The sequence below is a fragment of the Cavia porcellus genome, unplaced genomic scaffold, assembly GCF_034190915.1.
Source record: "Cavia porcellus strain 051 isolate PalLab524CR breed Dunkin Hartley unplaced genomic scaffold, mCavPor4.1 scaffold_18, whole genome shotgun sequence".
NCBI classification, from domain to species: Eukaryota; Metazoa; Chordata; class Mammalia; order Rodentia; family Caviidae; genus Cavia; species Cavia porcellus.
The window spans coordinates 52,024,171-52,042,309 of NW_026947501.1; the positions used below are offsets into that span (position 1 = coordinate 52,024,171).

General features: G+C 36.1%; 1 protein-coding gene across 13 annotated transcripts in view; it reads left to right on the forward strand.

Annotated features, from left to right (window-relative positions):
* Tsga10 (testis specific 10) overlaps window positions 1-18,139 on the forward strand; it is an 87,705-nt gene that overhangs the window by 10,164 nt on the left and 59,402 nt on the right. For 5 of the 13 annotated variants that reach the window (XR_010040785.1, XM_063229888.1, XM_063229884.1 and 2 more), the window contains one exon: window positions 13,977-14,192. The exons of 3 other annotated variants lie outside the window; for them this stretch is intronic. Coding sequence is in view for 3 of the 10 variants with exons in the window: in XM_063229884.1 (XP_063085954.1) it covers window positions 13,977-14,192 (216 nt within the window). In the remaining 7 variants the exon portion in view is untranslated. Of the gene's footprint in view, window positions 1-13,976; window positions 14,193-14,297; window positions 14,418-18,139 lie in introns of those variants that run through there. 5 more of the 13 variants (XM_063229892.1, XM_063229889.1, XM_063229894.1 and 2 more) reach the window with 3 other exon arrangements.

The window sequence follows — 18,139 nt, forward strand, 5'->3', positions numbered from 1 at the left end:
TATCATGGGAGACCATTGGATCCAAAGTGTTATAATCATGTATTGCAATAAAAGAAATTCACTCCTCTGCACAGGAATCAGAAATTTCTGAGAAAAGACAGTCATGAGAAGCAAACACTAAAATGTAATTTATTATAATATTCTGTCAAGGATTTTAAAGCACTCATGTAAAAGCTCAACAAGCAATTATCAGCCCACTTGAAACTAATAATATAAAGTCTCACTTGAGAAATAAAAGTTACAAAGGAGAACCAAATTATATGGTAACTAGCCCCAGAAAAATCTACACACAAATGTTTACATCAGACTTAATTATAATTGCCCAAAAGTAGAAGCAATCAGGATGTCTTTCATTAGGCAATAGATAACCCAGCTACAATATATACATACTGTGGGATAGTACTCAATGATAAAAAAAAAGATTATGTATTGAGCCTTGAGAAGGTGTGGAGGAAACTTGAAAGAACATTGCAAGGTAAAAGAAAATCTGAAAGTGCTACCAACTGTGTTTATACTTACACAAAGTTCTGAAAAGGAACTGTGGAGACTGAAAAAGGAGCACTGGTTATCAGGGATTGGGAGGAGAGGGTGAGTAGGTGGTGATACATGGGAGCTTGTAGGGCAGTGAGACTACTGTGTAATATATAGTGATGCTGAATACATAGCATTATACATAAAAATCCACCAAATGAGCAACACCTAGAGTGAGTCCTAGTGCCCTTAGTTAATAAAGAATCGTATTGGTTCATCAATTTTTAAATATTTTACTTATTTTTTGTTTTGTGGAAGTGGAAATTGAACCCAAGAGTTCTGCACTGAGCAACTTCCCTGGCCCCTTTCAGGCATACACCACTATGTCCAGCTTCAGTTCATGAATTTTAACAAATACACCACACCACACCAGTATAAGATATGAATGACAGGGGGCTGGGGATTTAGCTCAGCAGCATAAGCACCTGCCTTGCAAGCAGGTGGTTGTTGAGTTCAATCCTCGGTGCCGATAAAGGAGAAAAAGGGGGGGGGGAAAGATACGAATAACAGGAAAGACTGTCACAGGGAGGAGGGGACAAGGGTATGTGAGAACTCTAATTTTTGACCAATTTTTCTGTAAACCTAAAACTTGTGTTTTAAAAATTTTTTAAAAAGTATAGACAGGACAAAAAATTTTAGATTGTATATCTGATAGAAGCTTAGCATCTAGGATATATAAAGAACTGTTATACAACCAAAACAAAATAAAACCTTCCAGTTCAAAAATGGGCAAAAGGTTGATATGTTAGGCCCTAGTTAGAGCCCCAACACTGAAAAAATAAAAAGGATAAAGGACTTAAACAGAGTTCTCCAAAAAGATATACAGCTTATCAATAAGTGCATGAAAAGACACTCAACATCATCAATCATTAATGAAATCAAAACCACTATGAGGTACACTTCATTCCCATTCGGATGGCTGTGTCAGTACTGCAGAAAATAGCAGGTGTCTATGAGGATATGAAGAAACTAGAACACTTTTGCATTGCTGGTGAGAACGTAAAATGGGCAGGAACCATAGAAAACAGTATAACAGTCAAAGATAGATAACCGTAGATTCAGCTATTCTACCCAGACATATATACACTAAAGAATTAAAAGCAGGGACTCAGCCACTCAAACACAAATGTTCATAGCCCCATTATTCACAGGCACCCAAAGTTGGAAACAATCCAAATAGCCGTTGACAAAAGGATGAGTAAACATAATGTGTGACCTTGCACAGTGGTGCAGGCTTGTTGTCCCCGCTACTCAAGAGGCTGAGGTGGGAGAATCACTTGAGCTCAGAATTTGAACAGTATAATAAGACACTATCTCAGAACAACAGTACCACCAAATGTCCTATGCACTTACAGCAGAGGGTTAACCTTACGAACAAATGAAATTCCAGCCAGGCCAAGTAGCTCATGATTGTAGTTTCAGAGAGAATGCTAAGGCAAGAGAATTGATTGGGTCCAAGAGCTTGAGGTCAGCCTGGGGAACATAATAAAACTCAGTTCCCTAAGAATAATGAAGTTTGGATACATGCTACAATATGATTGAACTTGGAAAACATGTCATGTAAAGTCAGCCAGACAGAACAAATATTGTTTCATTCTCCTTATACTTAGAATAGGCACATTCATAGAGACAGAACCATTTTTTTATAACTACAGAAGTTTTGGGGGGAATAATGAAAATTCTGGAAATGAAGGGTGGTGATGGTTATACAGCATTGTGGATATATTGCATACTGTTGAGTTGTATATTTTAAAATAATTTAAATGTTAAATTTTATATGTAGTTTACTGCAATAAAAATGTTTTTAAAATATAGTAAATGAAATTGAAAACCTAGTTTTTCCAACAGTGGAGAGAGGAATGGATCATTGAATGTGAGAATAGAAAAAGAGAAATTATCTAATCTGAGCAACAGAAAGAAAAATACGTTTGAGAAGTATGAATAGAGTGTTGGATCAGGTGGAATTATAACAAAAGGTGGAACTATAACAAACCTTACATTTGGGTTGTCAGAGTGCCAGAAAGAGATAGAAGAAAGAGTAGGCTGAGAAAATATTCTCAGAAAGCATGATTTGAAACTCTCCTAATTGGGCGGCAAGGGCATAAAACAGATTAAAAGTGAGTGGGTACCTAACAGCAGTCACCCATACAAGTGTATGCCAAGATACTTCATAATTAAACTTGAAAAACTAAGGACAGCAAACCATTCCTGAAAGCACACAGAGAGAAACAATATATTATCTGTACAGGGGTACCAAATTCAAAAGATTACATATTTTAAAAATTTGAAACTATGAAGGTAAGAAGGGAAGTGTATTGTCTTTCAAATTCTAGAGAAAAGGACTATCAGCTCACTGTTCTGTATCAAAGAAAAATATCCTTGAAAATTGAGGAGAAAATTAAAACATTCTCAGGTGAGGAGAAACTAAGACTTTGTTGCTAGCAGATCTATCCTAGAAGAATAGATAAAGGAATTTCTCCAGCCAGAAAGGAAATGGTATTGGAAGGAATTCTGGAACAGGAAGAAGAAGGAAGCACAATATATGCCATATAGAGAGCCAAACTATAGGTAAATAAAATTTCCTATTTACATATTTATTTTTAATTTTCAGATGTTTGTTTGACAGTTGAATGCGTTTCTCAATGTATGTAGGAGAATATGGTTATTTTATTCATATAGGAGAAGGGACAGAGAGAGGTAAATTTCCAGTATTTTCTCTTGAACTGGTAAAATACACGTATGGTAAGTTATGTGTATGCAATGTAGTATATATGCATACACTATAAAGTATACAAAGAGGTATACTCAAAAACTACAAACAAGTCAAATTAGAATTCTAAAAAAATGGAAATAAAAAACCACAAAGAAATTTTTTGGTAAATGACAGAATACACGTATCTGTCACACAACTTTGCAAGTAAAGAGAACAACAAAGGAGAAAGTATATTCTGAGGAAAAAAGAGGAAAAATTCCAGGAATCAAAAAGATGACTGGAGGGGCTGGGGATTTAGCTCAGCGGCATAAGCACCTGCCTTGCAAGCAGGCGGTCGTGAGTTCGATTCCCGGTACCAATAAAAATGAAAAAGACAAAAAAAAAAAAAGATGACTGGAAAATTCACAAGCACAGAGAAGTGGAAAATAACTCAGAGAAGTACAAAGCAATCTATAGCACCAACCCTGGCTCAGGAGTTGGATTGAGGGTGGGAGGGAGACCAGTGCTGCAAGCACAAGTAAGCCTGGAGAATGCAGGCACCCTCCAAAGTAAAGTCTAGCAGTCTTCACTTTGGGAGGACCCTCAGTTCCTACAAGCTTTTCATCTAGTACAGGGATTTGCTTTGACATCGATTCCTATGTAACCAGCTGACTGTAGAGAAGAATTACATCATGTACATTCTTTTAGAGAGCTTACCTAGAAGCTGTCTTGAGGAAGGGACCAATTGTTAAGGACTAAATTCACTGTTCCCGGATGTTATGACTGGATGTTGTAGAGATGGGGAACGGCTGTCTCAGATCTCATGAGAAATATAAACAACACATGTGCAGGCCAAGAAGGGCCCTATGCTTGCACTCTCTGTGGTGAAGAATGAGACTAGTTGCTTGTGGTTAGTGCCAGCACTTAACACCATTCAGGCTGAGGCCAGAAGATTGCTCTTTCCATGATTTCCTCATGTTATGGCTTACATCTAGAGGTTCTCCCAAAACCTAGTGAGCTCATAAATGGGGGTTTTAGGAGTGACTAGATCATGGGGGTGTGGTACTGGGTTGTGGGTGATAACTGAATCAGCCTGTGATTGGTTTAGTTCTGGGTGTGGATGATGAATTTACTAAAGAGAGAAGAGCCACCGTGAGTGTGTTTGGCACCAACCCCTGGGCTTGTAGCCTGGATGGAAGAAAATGGGAAAGAAGAAGACAGGCTGCTGCTTTATGCCAGCCATGCCACGACTGTTTCCCCTCTTTGATGTTTCTCTGTAATGCCACCTTGCCTTGGAGCCAGCCAACTATGGACTAAAATGTCCACAGACTGTGAGCTAAAATAAATAAACCTTTTCTCCTTTAACTTGAAAGAGTTTTGGGTATTTTTGTTCTACCAATGGTAAAGTAAGACAACTCATCTCCAACACAGAACTCAGTGGTTTATTTTTGCTTCCTCCATTCTCTGAGACATTTGGTGATTTGCTGCCACTTGGGATATTTGCCATGCTCATGGGTCCATAGGCTGAGGCCTCTGAAGCATGCCCTGTCTCCAAACCACCAAGGTTCACTGGGGCTTTTGTTGGCTTCACATTTCACCACACTTACTTTGGAGCCATCAAGGGTCTTTGGGGCAAGTAATTGCCTGCCAGGAAGTGCTTTGGGGCTAGTGGCTGCTCTGGGTGTGTATACCACAAATCATCCCTACTGCAGACAACATACCCTTAATTAGCCTGGTGGGAAATTTGGAGCAGGGCTCAGCCTGCATACAGCAATTGCCTGTTGGTGAGAACTGAGAACTACAATAGGCCTCAGTTGATGCCTCCTCCATTCCCCTGCTTCCCATACTTAGTGGATTCCAGATTTAGAGGATCTAGAGAGAAGCTTCTTCAATCCAAGTACCTTGGCTACAAAGAATTAAGAGGCTCATTATTTTTCATTTTTGTTCTCATTTTTTCTTTTACGTAATTTTACCTATTTTTCTTTGTCTTTTTATCTCATCTTTATTATTTTTATATTTTTTTCCTTTTTTCAACCATCTTTTGAAATTATTTTGTAATTATTAGTTTTACTTTTTAAACTTGGAACTTTTTAATTTTAACTTTTTAATTTAAGTTAATCCTGCATTTTTCTCTTTTCTACTGTTATTGGTAGTATAGTTGCTGCTGTTATTGGGTTTTACTGTTTTTTCTATGTATTTTGTTTTTGTGTTATGATTTTCTTCTCTTGAATGGTACTGGGTATCAAGCCCTGAAGAAAAGAGTGTTTGGTAAGAAGACCCTACCATAAAAATTGGAACAGATACCCATGCCAGTAGGTATTCAGATATCAACATAGAAACACAAACAATGACAAACAAGGCAACACGATGTCTCCAAAAGCTGGTAACTCTGCTAGTGAAATCCTAAGATAAGTGAATGAAATGCTGGACAAAGTATTCAGAACACTGATTGTAAAAATAATCAGTGAATTCAGACATGATGCAATTAAATCGCCAAATGAACTAGGAAAGACAAAAAGGATATGAAAAGTAATTTATTAAAGAGATAGAGGTCCTGGAAAAGAATGAAACAAGCTTTAGAAATGAAAAACTCAGTCAAGTAAAAACCTGAAATATTCACCAATAGGTTAGATCAGAAAGAAAGAATCCAAGGTTTGAAGGCAAAGTTGTTAATTATCATATGCAGACAATAATAAAAATATGAACTGAACATACAAGACCCATGGGTTACAATTAAAAGACCAAACGTGAATCTTAAATGTAGACCAAAAAAAATAGAGGTATAGGCTAAAGGAATAAAAAATCTGTTAATGAAATAGATAAAAATTAGAAACATTTTCAAGTCATGGGAAAGATGAGTATCTGGGTAGAGGAAGCATTTAGAACTCTTAGACATGACCGAAAAACTCTCCCCATCATATTATAGATAAATTGCCCAAAGTACAGAATAAAGACAGTATCAAAAGCTGCAAGAGAGAAATGCAAAGTCACTCACCAAGGCAAATCCATCAGAAAAACAGATCTCTCAGCAGAAACTTTAAAGGTCAGGAAGGCATGGAATGATGTATTTTAAGCCCTGAAAACCAGTGTCTACAAACTTAGATATACTATCCTTTATGCCTGCAGGACAAATAATGACTTTCCAAGGTAAGCTTAAACTTAAAGACTTTATGAGGACTAAAGCAGCATTAAAGAAGATATTAAAGGAATCCTATAGCCAGAAGAATAAGATAAATTCAACGTTAAGTACAAGAAATCTCACTAGAAGAATAGACAAAAAATGAGAATCAAGAAACAATTTAGTATACCATCAAACCTTTAAGATGTATAAGACAGAAAGAAATGAACATAGATTATTTAAAACAACCAGAAGAAAAACAAAATGATAAGAATTAGTACATACCTTTCAATAACCATGCATATAAATTGTCTTAATTGTACAATTTAAAAGATGAAGATAGCTGTTTACTGTCTTCAAGAAACACACCTGGTTGGCTGAGACATATATAGGAAAATGGAAAATGACATTCTAAACAAATTGACTCTGAAAGCAAGCAGGCGTAGTTACCCTTGTATTTTAACAGAACAGACTTCAAGCCAAATTAAGAGACAAATAAGGTTACATATATTGATAAAGGGAACAGTTTGTCAAGATATAATGATCATAGTATTTATGAAGAGAACTTAATTTCTCAATTATTTTAAAAGTGCAGGACATAAAGGAGAGATAGGTTCCAGTAAAATAATAGTGGGTAACTTCAGTTTCCCACTCTTCACTGGTGGATGGATATCCAAATAAAAAGCAAAGAAACATCAGAATTAAATTACACTCTAGACCAAATGGACTTAGCAGATGTGCAGAATATTCTATCCAACAATAGTGGAATATACATTCTTTTCATAGACACATGTCATAGTTCAAGAGCAGCCATAACTGCGTAGTGAGATCCTGTCTCAAGAAAACAAAACAAAACAGAACTTTCAAGCCAGGCTTGGTGGCACACCCCTGTAGTCCCAGCACTTAGAAGGCTGAGACAAAAGGACCACTGATAGTTTGAAACCTGCATAGGCTACATAGTGAGTTCAAGGCAAGCCTGAACTACATAGCAAGACCCTATATCAAAACAAAACAAAAACAAAAACAAACTTTTTTTTCCCAAACATGAAGAAATTAGAGGAGGCAAAATGTCCTAGAATGAAATGAAAATGGAAATAGCATACCATTCCTAGAATGAAATGAAAATGAAAACACAACACACAGGAACCTGTGAGATACAATGAAAGCAATTCTAAGAGGAAGGTTTGTAGCAGAGTGCTGGCATTAGAAAAACATCAGTATCTCAACCTAATGGTGCATCAAAAAATCATTTAAAAATGACAAACTAAACCCAAAATCAATAGAAGGAGAAAACAGTAAAGATCAGAGTAGAAATAAATACAGACAAAAAATTATTAAAGGGATCATTGAAATAGTTGATTACAAAGATAAAATTGACAAACCCTAAGTGAGAGAAGCTCCAAATAAATGAAGTCAAACATGAAATCCATAATATCATTAAAGGATATTTTAAAAAATTGCATACCAATAAATTTGGAAAATTCTTCAAATTCATTTTATTGAAGGATAAAAGAGGAAGAAGGAGAAGGAGAAAAGAAGAAGAAGAGGAAGAAGAAGAAATTTGGAAAATTCTAAGAGAAATTGAAAACTAGACATGTTAGACCTGCCAAAACTGAGCTAAGAGGTTATTAAAAATCTGAGTTGGCTAGGCATTTAGCACAGCGGCTTACGTGCCTTTCTGTTAAGTGTGGATTTGTAAGTTTGATCCCTGGTCCAAAAAACCCCACCAAAAAACAAAAAACAACAACAACAAATCAAAGCAGTGAAATTTAGATTAAAATAAAAACTGAGAAGCAGATGGGTTCACAGCTGAGTTCTAGCCTTTTACAGAAGACTAGCACCAATTCCCCTCAAATTATTTTATCAAATGGAATGTTTCTAACCTCTTTCTATGAATTAAGTTCTACTATCCTGATATCAAAGTCTGATTAAGCACAATGTTTTAGTTACCTTTCTCATTTCTGAGACAAAATACCCAGCACCCAGATTTAAAGGAGTAAAGGCTTATTTGGCTCAGTTTGTAGAGGTGTCAGCCTATAGTCAGCTGGCTCCGAGGCAGGTGGTGTAGCAGAGGGATACTTCAGAGGGTGAACAGTCCATGGCAAAGCAGGGCAGGCAGAGGGTGGCAAGCAGTAAATACAGAGATTTTAGCAGTTTCTTTCTGCTCCCTTTATATCTAGGCTACCGGGCTTCCAGCAGTGCCAGACCAGTCTGTGGACTGATTTCTAATCACACACCCTTACTCTTAGCATCAAACACTCTACATCCAGCCACTTCTGAAAAAGCCCTCACCTGTGACTTCATGAGGCTTTGGCAGTGTGGGGGGAGAATCTAGGTAGAAGCCGTAACAGAACACAATATAACTATACACCAGTATTCTTAATCACCATAGATGCAGAAACCTTCAATAAAATGCTTGCAAGTCATGGTCACCAACACATTATAAAGATCATACAGCAGGATCAAGTTTGTCTCATTCCAGGTACTTAAATCAAAAGTAATACAGCACATACATGGAATCCAGGATGAAAAATACATCTCAATAAATGAGAAAAGACATTTGATAAATGTCAACACCTTTTCCAGATCAAAATCCTGAAGAAATTGGGTATACAAGGATCATATCTCAGCATAATAAAGGGTATACATGACTAACCTGTAGCCAGTGTCATACTAAGTGCCAACAGCTGAGTGTGTTCCTTCTGAAATCAGGAAGGAAGAATGGGTGTCTTCTCACCATTCTCTTTTTTTTTCCTCCTTTCTTTGAGACAGAATGTCATTATGTAGTCCAGACTGGTCTTGAAGTAGTGGTCACCCTCCTGCCTCAGGCTTCTGAGTGCTGAATGACAGGTGTGTGGCACTGTGGGCAGCTCATTACTCTTACTTAAAACAGTGCAGCACTGGAAAGTTTAAACAGAGCAGTCAGGCAAGGGGGAGAAAGGGAATAAAAGGAATGGAGAAGGTCAAAGTACACCTGTTTTCAGATGATACTCAATACTGAGAAAATCCTAAAAGCTCCACTAAAAAGACTTAGAATAAACAAATTCATCAAACTAGCAGCACGCAAAAATCACCATTGTTTCTTTACATCAATAATGAACTTGCTGAGAAGGAAACTAGCAAGCCAGGCACGTACCTGTAATCCCAGCACTCTGGGAGTCTGAGGTAGGAGGATCACCAGTTTAAATTTAGCAGGGGCAGTCTAGTGACTGTTACAATGTTAAAAAAAAGAAGGGGGTCTTGGGATATAGCTCAGTGAATGTCCTGGGTTCAGTCCCCAGTATAACAATAAGAACAATGACGAATCAGGAGAACAGTTCCATTCACTGTAGTCTCAACAACAACAAGAAACACCCTCCGGACCTATGACTAAACCTAACCAGGGATGTGAAGAACCTCTATAATGAAAATTACACAACACAGAAATTGAAGGAGAGGCTAAAAGATGGTAAGATCTCCTGTGTTAATGGGTAAGAAGAATTAATATTTTTAAAATGGTGTTCCACAGATTCAACGCAGTGCCCATTTAAATATCAGTAGTCTTCAAAAAACTAGAAATGGTAGTTCAGAATTCACATGGAAGCACAAAAGACCCAAAGAGACCAAATCTGACAAAAGACTAATATTCAGGACATGTAAAAAAAAAGAATTCAAACATCAAAAAACAGTATTACACTTAATAAATGGACTAAACAGGCACTTACAAGAAGTATAAGTCAAAGATGTAAATATTAGAACAGAAACACTTAACCTCCTGAAAGATTAAATAGGTAAACTCTCAAAGACATTAACATAGGCATGGACTTCTGAACAGAACCCCAATTGCACAGGAAATAACTTGAAGAATCAACAGATGGGGTTATATCAAACTAAAAAGCTCCATAGAAGAAGAAGCAGCCAAAAGGGTGTAGAGACCTACAGAATGGGAACACTTTTTTCCAGGTACTCCTCAGACGGAGGACTAATTTTCCAGACTGTATTAAGATCTCAAAAAAAAGCCCCTCAAAATAAAAGACCCAATTCAAATGGCAATTAAAATGAATACATATGTCACAAGAAGAAAACTATCCAGTAAATTAAATTCATGAAAAAGTGCTCAACATATATGTGGGCATTAGAAAAATGAAATTTAAAACCCTGAATGAAATTCCATCTTCAGAAGGAATGGTTGTCATGAGGAATCAAATAACAAATGTGGGTGAGGCTGTAAAAAAGAAACCTTTCTACATTGTTGGTGGGAATGTAAGCTAGTACAGCCTAAGGAAATCAATATTGAAATTCCTCCAAAAAGTACAACTAAAACACTACTTGACTTAGCTGCTGATTCCTCTTCTAGGTATCTTCCTGAAAGTGTTAAACACATTATATTACAATGATACATTCATGCCCATATTTTTAGAGCAATATTAATACCTAAATCTTGGAAACTGCCTTTATGTTGATCAACAGATGAATGGATAAAGAAAATGTGTATTTAGACACCTTTGCTATAAAGAGGAATTTGAGTCATTTGTAGGAAAATTAATGTACCTCGAGACCATAATGTTAAATGAAAAATCAGATATATGCTTAAGTATCACATTTTTCTCTTTTATGAGAGCCCAAACTATATATAAGAATAAAAGGGCTAGGGATTTAGCTCAGTGGTATAAGCACCTGCCTGGCAAGCACGAGGTTGAGTTCAATCCCTGGTACAAAAAAAAAAAAAAAAAGATAGTGGAAACCGCAAGACAGATCTTTTGCAAATGGGAAGGGGACTGGAGATGGGGCAGGAAAGTAGTGGAGGGGAAGAGTATGTAAAAAGAATTAAGATACTTTATGTATATATGCCAAATTTGCATGATGCATGTAATATTTTATACTCCAAAAATACGCCAATAAAGTAAAGAAAGAAAGAAGAAAAGGGGAAAAAGGGGGAGAAAATGATTATTATTATTGGCTAATTAATATAGGAAAACATGCTCAACATCTGTAGCCATCAGGGGAATGCAAATAAAAACTACATTGAGATTCCATCTTACCTCCATCAGACTGGTTATTATCAAAACAGACAAAAAGTAACATTCTGACTATAAGGTCAGGGAAAAGGAACCCTCAGAAAGTCTTGGTGGAAATATAAATTAGTATAGGCACTATGAAAAACAGCATGAAGGTTCCTCAAAAGCCTACAACTGCCATATAATCCAGCTTTACCATTCATGGCTACATACATGAAGGAAACTAAATTGGCACACTTAAGAGCTCCCTGCCTTCCCATGTTTACTGTGGCCCTGTTCACAGTTGTTAGGATATGGAATCAATACAGGTGTTCATTGGCAGGTGAACAGATAAATACGGTACACACCATGGGTTATTATTCATGGATTATTATATGTACACATTTTTTGGATGGAGATGCAGACTCAGACTACTGCAAGCAAAATAATCATGTTGAAAGTGGAGCTAGAGGAATTGGATATCTCATAGGGCAAATTTGGCTTTAAATTTTCATGAAACAGGCAAAAAGAAAATACTAATTAAATAATCCATGCCAATTAGGATGAGAACAAATCAAATCTTCAAAGTAGGATTTTTTTTTCTGAAATTGAAGTCTAAGTTAATTATTTTCCCCTGAGGATTCTCAGAAAAGAAAAATGTGAAGAAGAAACAAAGAAAATTCTGTAACATGTAGTGTGTAACATTTCAAAAGATTTCCTAAAACGTGTTTTAAAATGAGTTCAGTGATGTTTGTCATAGTGTGTCTCAGAGCTTATATAAACTGTGTCCACCAAAAAAATTTATACACACTTCAGGGAAAGAAAAATTGTATGAATATTTTAAAATACTAAATTCCAATGACATCAGGAGATTAATACAAGTTACCTTTGGCCTCTACAATTACAGGAGGTGCTCAAGGTGGTGGCCATTAGCTTCCGGACATTTACTAGTGTGGCAAACTGCTCCTTGAGTAACCTTGGTCCATTGAGATTTCTGTAATGCATTTTTCAATTTTTTGTCTAAGGGCTGGCAATGTAGTGGGTTTTCTGCAATGTATAACATTCTAGAGTTCCCCATATGAGGGTAACACCGTCTGTTGAGAAACATTTCTTTCCCCTGAAGTGCGTATTCATTTTTTTGGCGGACTCTATATGTAGGGGATGGTGGCAAGTCAGGCTGGACAGTTGAGTAGGTCTGGGTTCACAAATGGCAGTTTTTCATCTTGGTGTTGCCTGGCACCATAAGGTTACAGGAGTGACTTCAAACTAGCACTTTCAAAGAATTTTTATCAATGTAGGAGCAGACCAAAAAAGAGAGTAAGAAGGTGTTAAGGAAATACTTCTAGTTTTCCTTTTTGTTTTAAAGAGACTTCAAATTGTTTCTGCTTGTTGATAATCCCACTCTTTAAATCTCCTAAGTTGGTGTGGCTCACAAAAAAATGCGAAAGCAAATGTTGAATTAAAACCATGAATTCTCAGGCTTCTTGGTGTATATTTATTTAATACAACACATGACATTGTGGCGTGGTTAAAAATGTTTCATGACATATTCTTTATATTCAAATCATGTATTTTATTTTTTACAGTAAATTTTACTGATTTTGATGTTTTGGAAGAAGATAGTGATATATGTAGGTAGTTGAAAAAGGCAAGGTTAGGACAAGATTTTTACAACTCAGAGATTGGAGATTTAGCTATTTCAGATAGTCCTTAAAAACTTGGACTGTTTCTTCTGATTTGCTGCTTTTTTTGTTTCTTCTGTAGGGTACCAACCCAACAGGTGCTTGATAAATCATTGATAAATACACGAAGGACAATACTGTGGAAAAGTATTTATGTCATAAGTATCCCATAGATATTTTGTGATTATACATAACATAGTGTCTTTCCTTAAGTAAGCAAAAATTCTCTTAGGGCAGGTACTTAACCTAAGTTTGTGTTTTTGGAAAATAACATAATTCCTGAAGTCAATGGCAAATGAGTCTACTGTGTTCTTTTTGTTGTTTCTTTGAAAGGCATTTGGATACTTTTGTGGTAGGAAAGGCTCTATTTTCACCCACTGATTGATACTGAGTTGGAAAGGAAGGCTATGGTCTCCTATATTGGGTAGCAAATACTCGATTGATTAGGTATTTAGCTTAATCAAGCAAGTTAGTGGTGTTCAAAACGACCTTTCTAAAGAGTAAATGTATTTTGAAAACAGTAACCAGAAATTTAATTTTAAAAAATTCTTAACATTTAAATTAATTTTTAAAATATAGTTTGTGCAGATATGAATATTTGGGTACTTTTTGAATAGTTCAGTTAAAAATTAATAATGCTCAAATTCATTTTAAAATAAACTAAATTGTCTTGAAAGACACAGATGTAAAATTTACCATTGTGGTTCAGTGGCAGAGTGCTTGTCTAACATGCACAAGGCCCTGATTTACATCCCCAGCACACAATTAATAAACAAGTACCATTTAAACTTTTAATATATTTTTTGAATAGGTAATATATTTGCATGGTATAAAATTTAGAAGGCACAAAATGCTACACAGTTAGATCTCCTTTCCAGGGAAACAAATCTCCCTTTCTGTTCCAGTTACCTGGCTACTCTCCTCAGAATGAAGCTAAGAAGATCTTTTAATGTGATTATTTTCTCTAATTGTAACAGATTGAAGATCTCAAACAGACAAATCATGGCTTGGAAGAATATGTTAGGAAACTCTTGGATAGTAAAGAGGTGGTAAGCAGTGAAGTAGATGATTTAACCAGCCACAATGAGCATCTTTGTAAAGAATTGATTAAAATTGACCAACTAGCAGAGCAACTAGAAGAAGAGAAAAATTTTGTGGTGGATACCGCTGACAAAGAACTCGAAGAAGCAAAGGTACTGCTAGATTTACCACTGATCAAGATTTTAATTCTACTTGAAACATGTAATTATTAAATATAATGAAAAAAATGACATTCTCGTGCTTTGGATACTTTTTAGGTTTGTCATTATATCACAACCAGCTGTTTGTAATCTTTGAAAGTACTCAAAGGTTTGCCATCACTCCCCAAAACAGTTTTCTAAATCGTATATATTCATTGCATAAGCTTCAAACAACAGGTATGTTATGTACATAATAGTTTTGCTTCCCTTCCCCAGGTTCTCTTTGCAGAGAATACGTTTATTGTCTATGCTCACATACAACTTATTTCAATTTTATTTCATACTTTTAATTTAGATTTTTGCCCCAATTTAAATTTCTGTGTGGTTAATAATTCTAAACTTCAGAGTTTGGTTCTTTCTTCAGAAGGTCTTATCACTCCCAAGAATTAGAAAATTATTTTATGAAATTTTCTTTTAATGTATTTTAAAAGTCTTAATTATTAATACTTCTGCAATGTATTTTTCTTCTAGTAGGAAGCAGAGTTGATTACCCCTTTCTTTTCCTCACTGCTTTGAAATACTTTTTTAAATGATACTAAGTTCTTCTATTTCAGTGAATATGTTTCTGAATTTGATTTCATTGATTTTGTCTTTTACTGCACCATTGCCATATTGTTTTACTTATTAAAGTTTTGAGATATTTTGATAAACATTTTATTTTTTGATTGAATTTTAATTCTCTGCCATGAAATTTAGAAATTTGGGATTTATACACAATTATAAAATGAAGACAGTTTCATTTATCATTACTTCCTAATGACTTACAAGCAGGACACCACCTATACCGAACTTCTAAATGATAACATTTGATATTGTCCTTATTTGCACTGATTTTAGCATAAAATTAATAAATTGTGTAATAAGATAATTTCCCAAAGCAAATCATTATTACATGTTATTTCATAAATATTCTCTAATGTCCTGAGTCCTGTAGCATATAATAAGGCACTTATTTCAGTAAATCATCAGAGAATCTATTAGTGAGACATTATTTGTTATAGAAAATTGAAATGTAAAAGCCCTGTTGAGGAGCTGTAGGATCATACAGTTTTTGTGCAGTAACCTCTTTTATTTATACTATGTAAAGGATAAATCAGTCTAAAGTGGAAAGTCAAATACTAATGGGATACATGAAGTGTATTAAGGGCACTTTTACCTCTCACAGTGTTGCCCAAGGGGTCCTTGGGAGAACGACTTAAGAAAGTATATAATAGTGGGTTGCTTTAAACTGGAGAATGATTTACTTTCTACTAAAATATTTGAAGGACACTTAAAAGTAGTTTGAGTATTTTAAACATCTGCATTGTTACTTTAGGAATAGTTACTCTTGATTCATAGTTTAATGGTAAATGGAACAGGCTTTAATCTTAATTATAAAAGTTATCAAGGGGGCTGGGAATTTAGCTTAGCGGCATGAGCACCTGCCTTGCAAGCAGGCGGTCGTGAGTTCGATCCCTGGTACCGATAAAAAGAAAAAGACAAAAAAAATTATTTAAAAAAGTTATCAAATTTAGCAGTTTTATTATGTCTTGTTTTCTTAGAATTAAAGGGTAACTCTGCTCTAAGAATGCGGGAAGCATAGTTGGCTGAACTCCAACAGTGCAGTGCCCTTTTTAGATGTATCCATTCTAAAGAATTGCTTAGGGTTTATATTCTAGAAAGGACGTGTGCAGTGGCAAGGTGGATTCTCTGCTATTTAAATGAAGCATTTCAGGAATGGAAAACATCCAAAGTATGTGAACTAGGATTTACCTGAAATATTAAATTTACACGTAAAACTTTGGCTAAGAAGGTATTTCTAGGAAAGTGAAATGGTGGGTATATTTCAGAATTAAAATGCTAATCAGGCTTTTGAGGAAGAGGTGGGCAGTAGTCATGGAGAAAGGATGGCTGATTCAGGGAGAACATGGGGAATTAAATACAGGACAGGGTGGAAACAGGTGCTTTGCACTGGTATATGCCCTGAAATGAGGAAATCATCACCTCATTAAATGAATTCCAAGGGTAAAGAGGGAATTAGAAATATGTCCAACCAATATCTGTACATGCAGTATGAACCCTAATGGGTGTCATCATCCCCAAGTCATTGGGTCTACATTTTAGGACTATCATCCAAACATTACAAAAGAAATTATAAGGTTTTCTCTGCCTAATTTTTGGGATGGAGATTGAAATTAGAATTTCTGTATGATTGCGGACAAAGAATTTTGGGTTTCTACAGTGTGTGAGATTAATGCCCTATAATATGTGGAAGTAGGCCAAAGATGCTATAAAGTTCTCCTGGAATTGATGTAAATAGTTATATTAGCTTTCTTGTCGTTGACATCAAAATCTGACCCCCACAACTTAAAGGAGGAGAGATTTAATTTGGCTTATGTTTTAGGGGGATTTAGGCTCTGGTCAGCTGGCTCCAAGCCAGGAACATCATGACAGAAGGGCACAGCAGAGCAAAGCTGCTTAGTTCATGGTGTCCCAGAAACACAGCGGGGGCACAGTGGCAGAGACAAAGTGGTGGGTAACCAGAGGGACACCCTCAAGGTCACGCCTCTATGACCACTCAGATACTAGGGAAGTGCACCCAACCTGTCCCAGTCACGTTGACACGTTGACTGACACGTGTCAGTCACATTGACACTGCCCCCTAACTGCTAAAACATGTAGTGTTAAACTTAGGCGCTGTGGAGCATTTACTTTTGGTTATGTTTCTAAATCAACAGAGTAACTTCTTCCACTAAAACGTTTTGAGTGTATACTATACTATCTATTGCTATGTGAGAAATTACTCCTAAACTGTAATGTCCTCAAACAATAGATACTTGTAGATCAGGTTTTATGGGTTGGGAATTCAAGAGCTACTGAACTAAGTGGTTCTGTTTCCAGGTTAGCAGAATTCGACAACTAAGAGGAGGGCCAGCTGCAGTCATGGCTTGCCTGGTAGTGGAAATGGCTCACTTGGCAGGAGGGCTCCATTCCTTGCTGAGTGGACTTCTTTCTATGTTGCCTGATGGGTCTGTATGATCAAGAGAGACAGCAAGGAGAAACCTGTGGAGTCTGGGTATATTTCAGAATTAAAATACTACTACTACCGCAGTGATGTATGTGCACCCATGTTTATAAAAGTCAGTTTGTAATAGAAACAACCTAATGCCCATCAGTGGGTAGAAATGGGTAAAAAAAGATGTGCTATTTTTATATAATGGAGCACTACTCAGCCATAAAGGATTAACTGGAGACTTATAGGTAGATAGATGCATCTTGAGAACATACGCATTGGTGAGATAAATAAGACACACTGTACATATCATATGGTTGCCTTAGTGTGACAAACTGAAAGAAAAACTGTGTATATGTGTATGTATATAAAAATAACAGTTAAGATAGTTCAGTTTCTACTGATTTCTCTGAGTCACTGAAGGGAAAGATTTGTTCTGGTATTGTTCAGACAATGGAATGTAGATGTCTTGTGCTCTGTGTGAATGATTTGGGGATAACAGTGTGCAGTGAATGTACCATTGTTGCCCCCGATTGATGTGGCTTGAAATCTTGTTGTAGTTTTTTTCATTTCTTCTTTTTTTATCCTTGAAATGAAATGCATTCGGGAGAAAACCCAAAAGCTAAATACGATCACTTTTATCATAATCTCTTCATTCAAACTGAGTCATTAAATATAACCCCCCATGGGAGGAGAGTAGGAGCTGCTTGTGAAGGAAGGAATATTGCTATTTTACATCTGATTCACAACTACCACAGCCATCTGCCTTCCTTTATCCTCACTGTGAGGTTTCATTCATGTCTTAATAAAGCATATCTCAATTAGCTAAACATGAGTTTTTGATTTTTTTCTTTTGGAGACAAGGTCTCACTATGCAGTTCAGTCTGATCTTGAGCTCCCTTTGTAG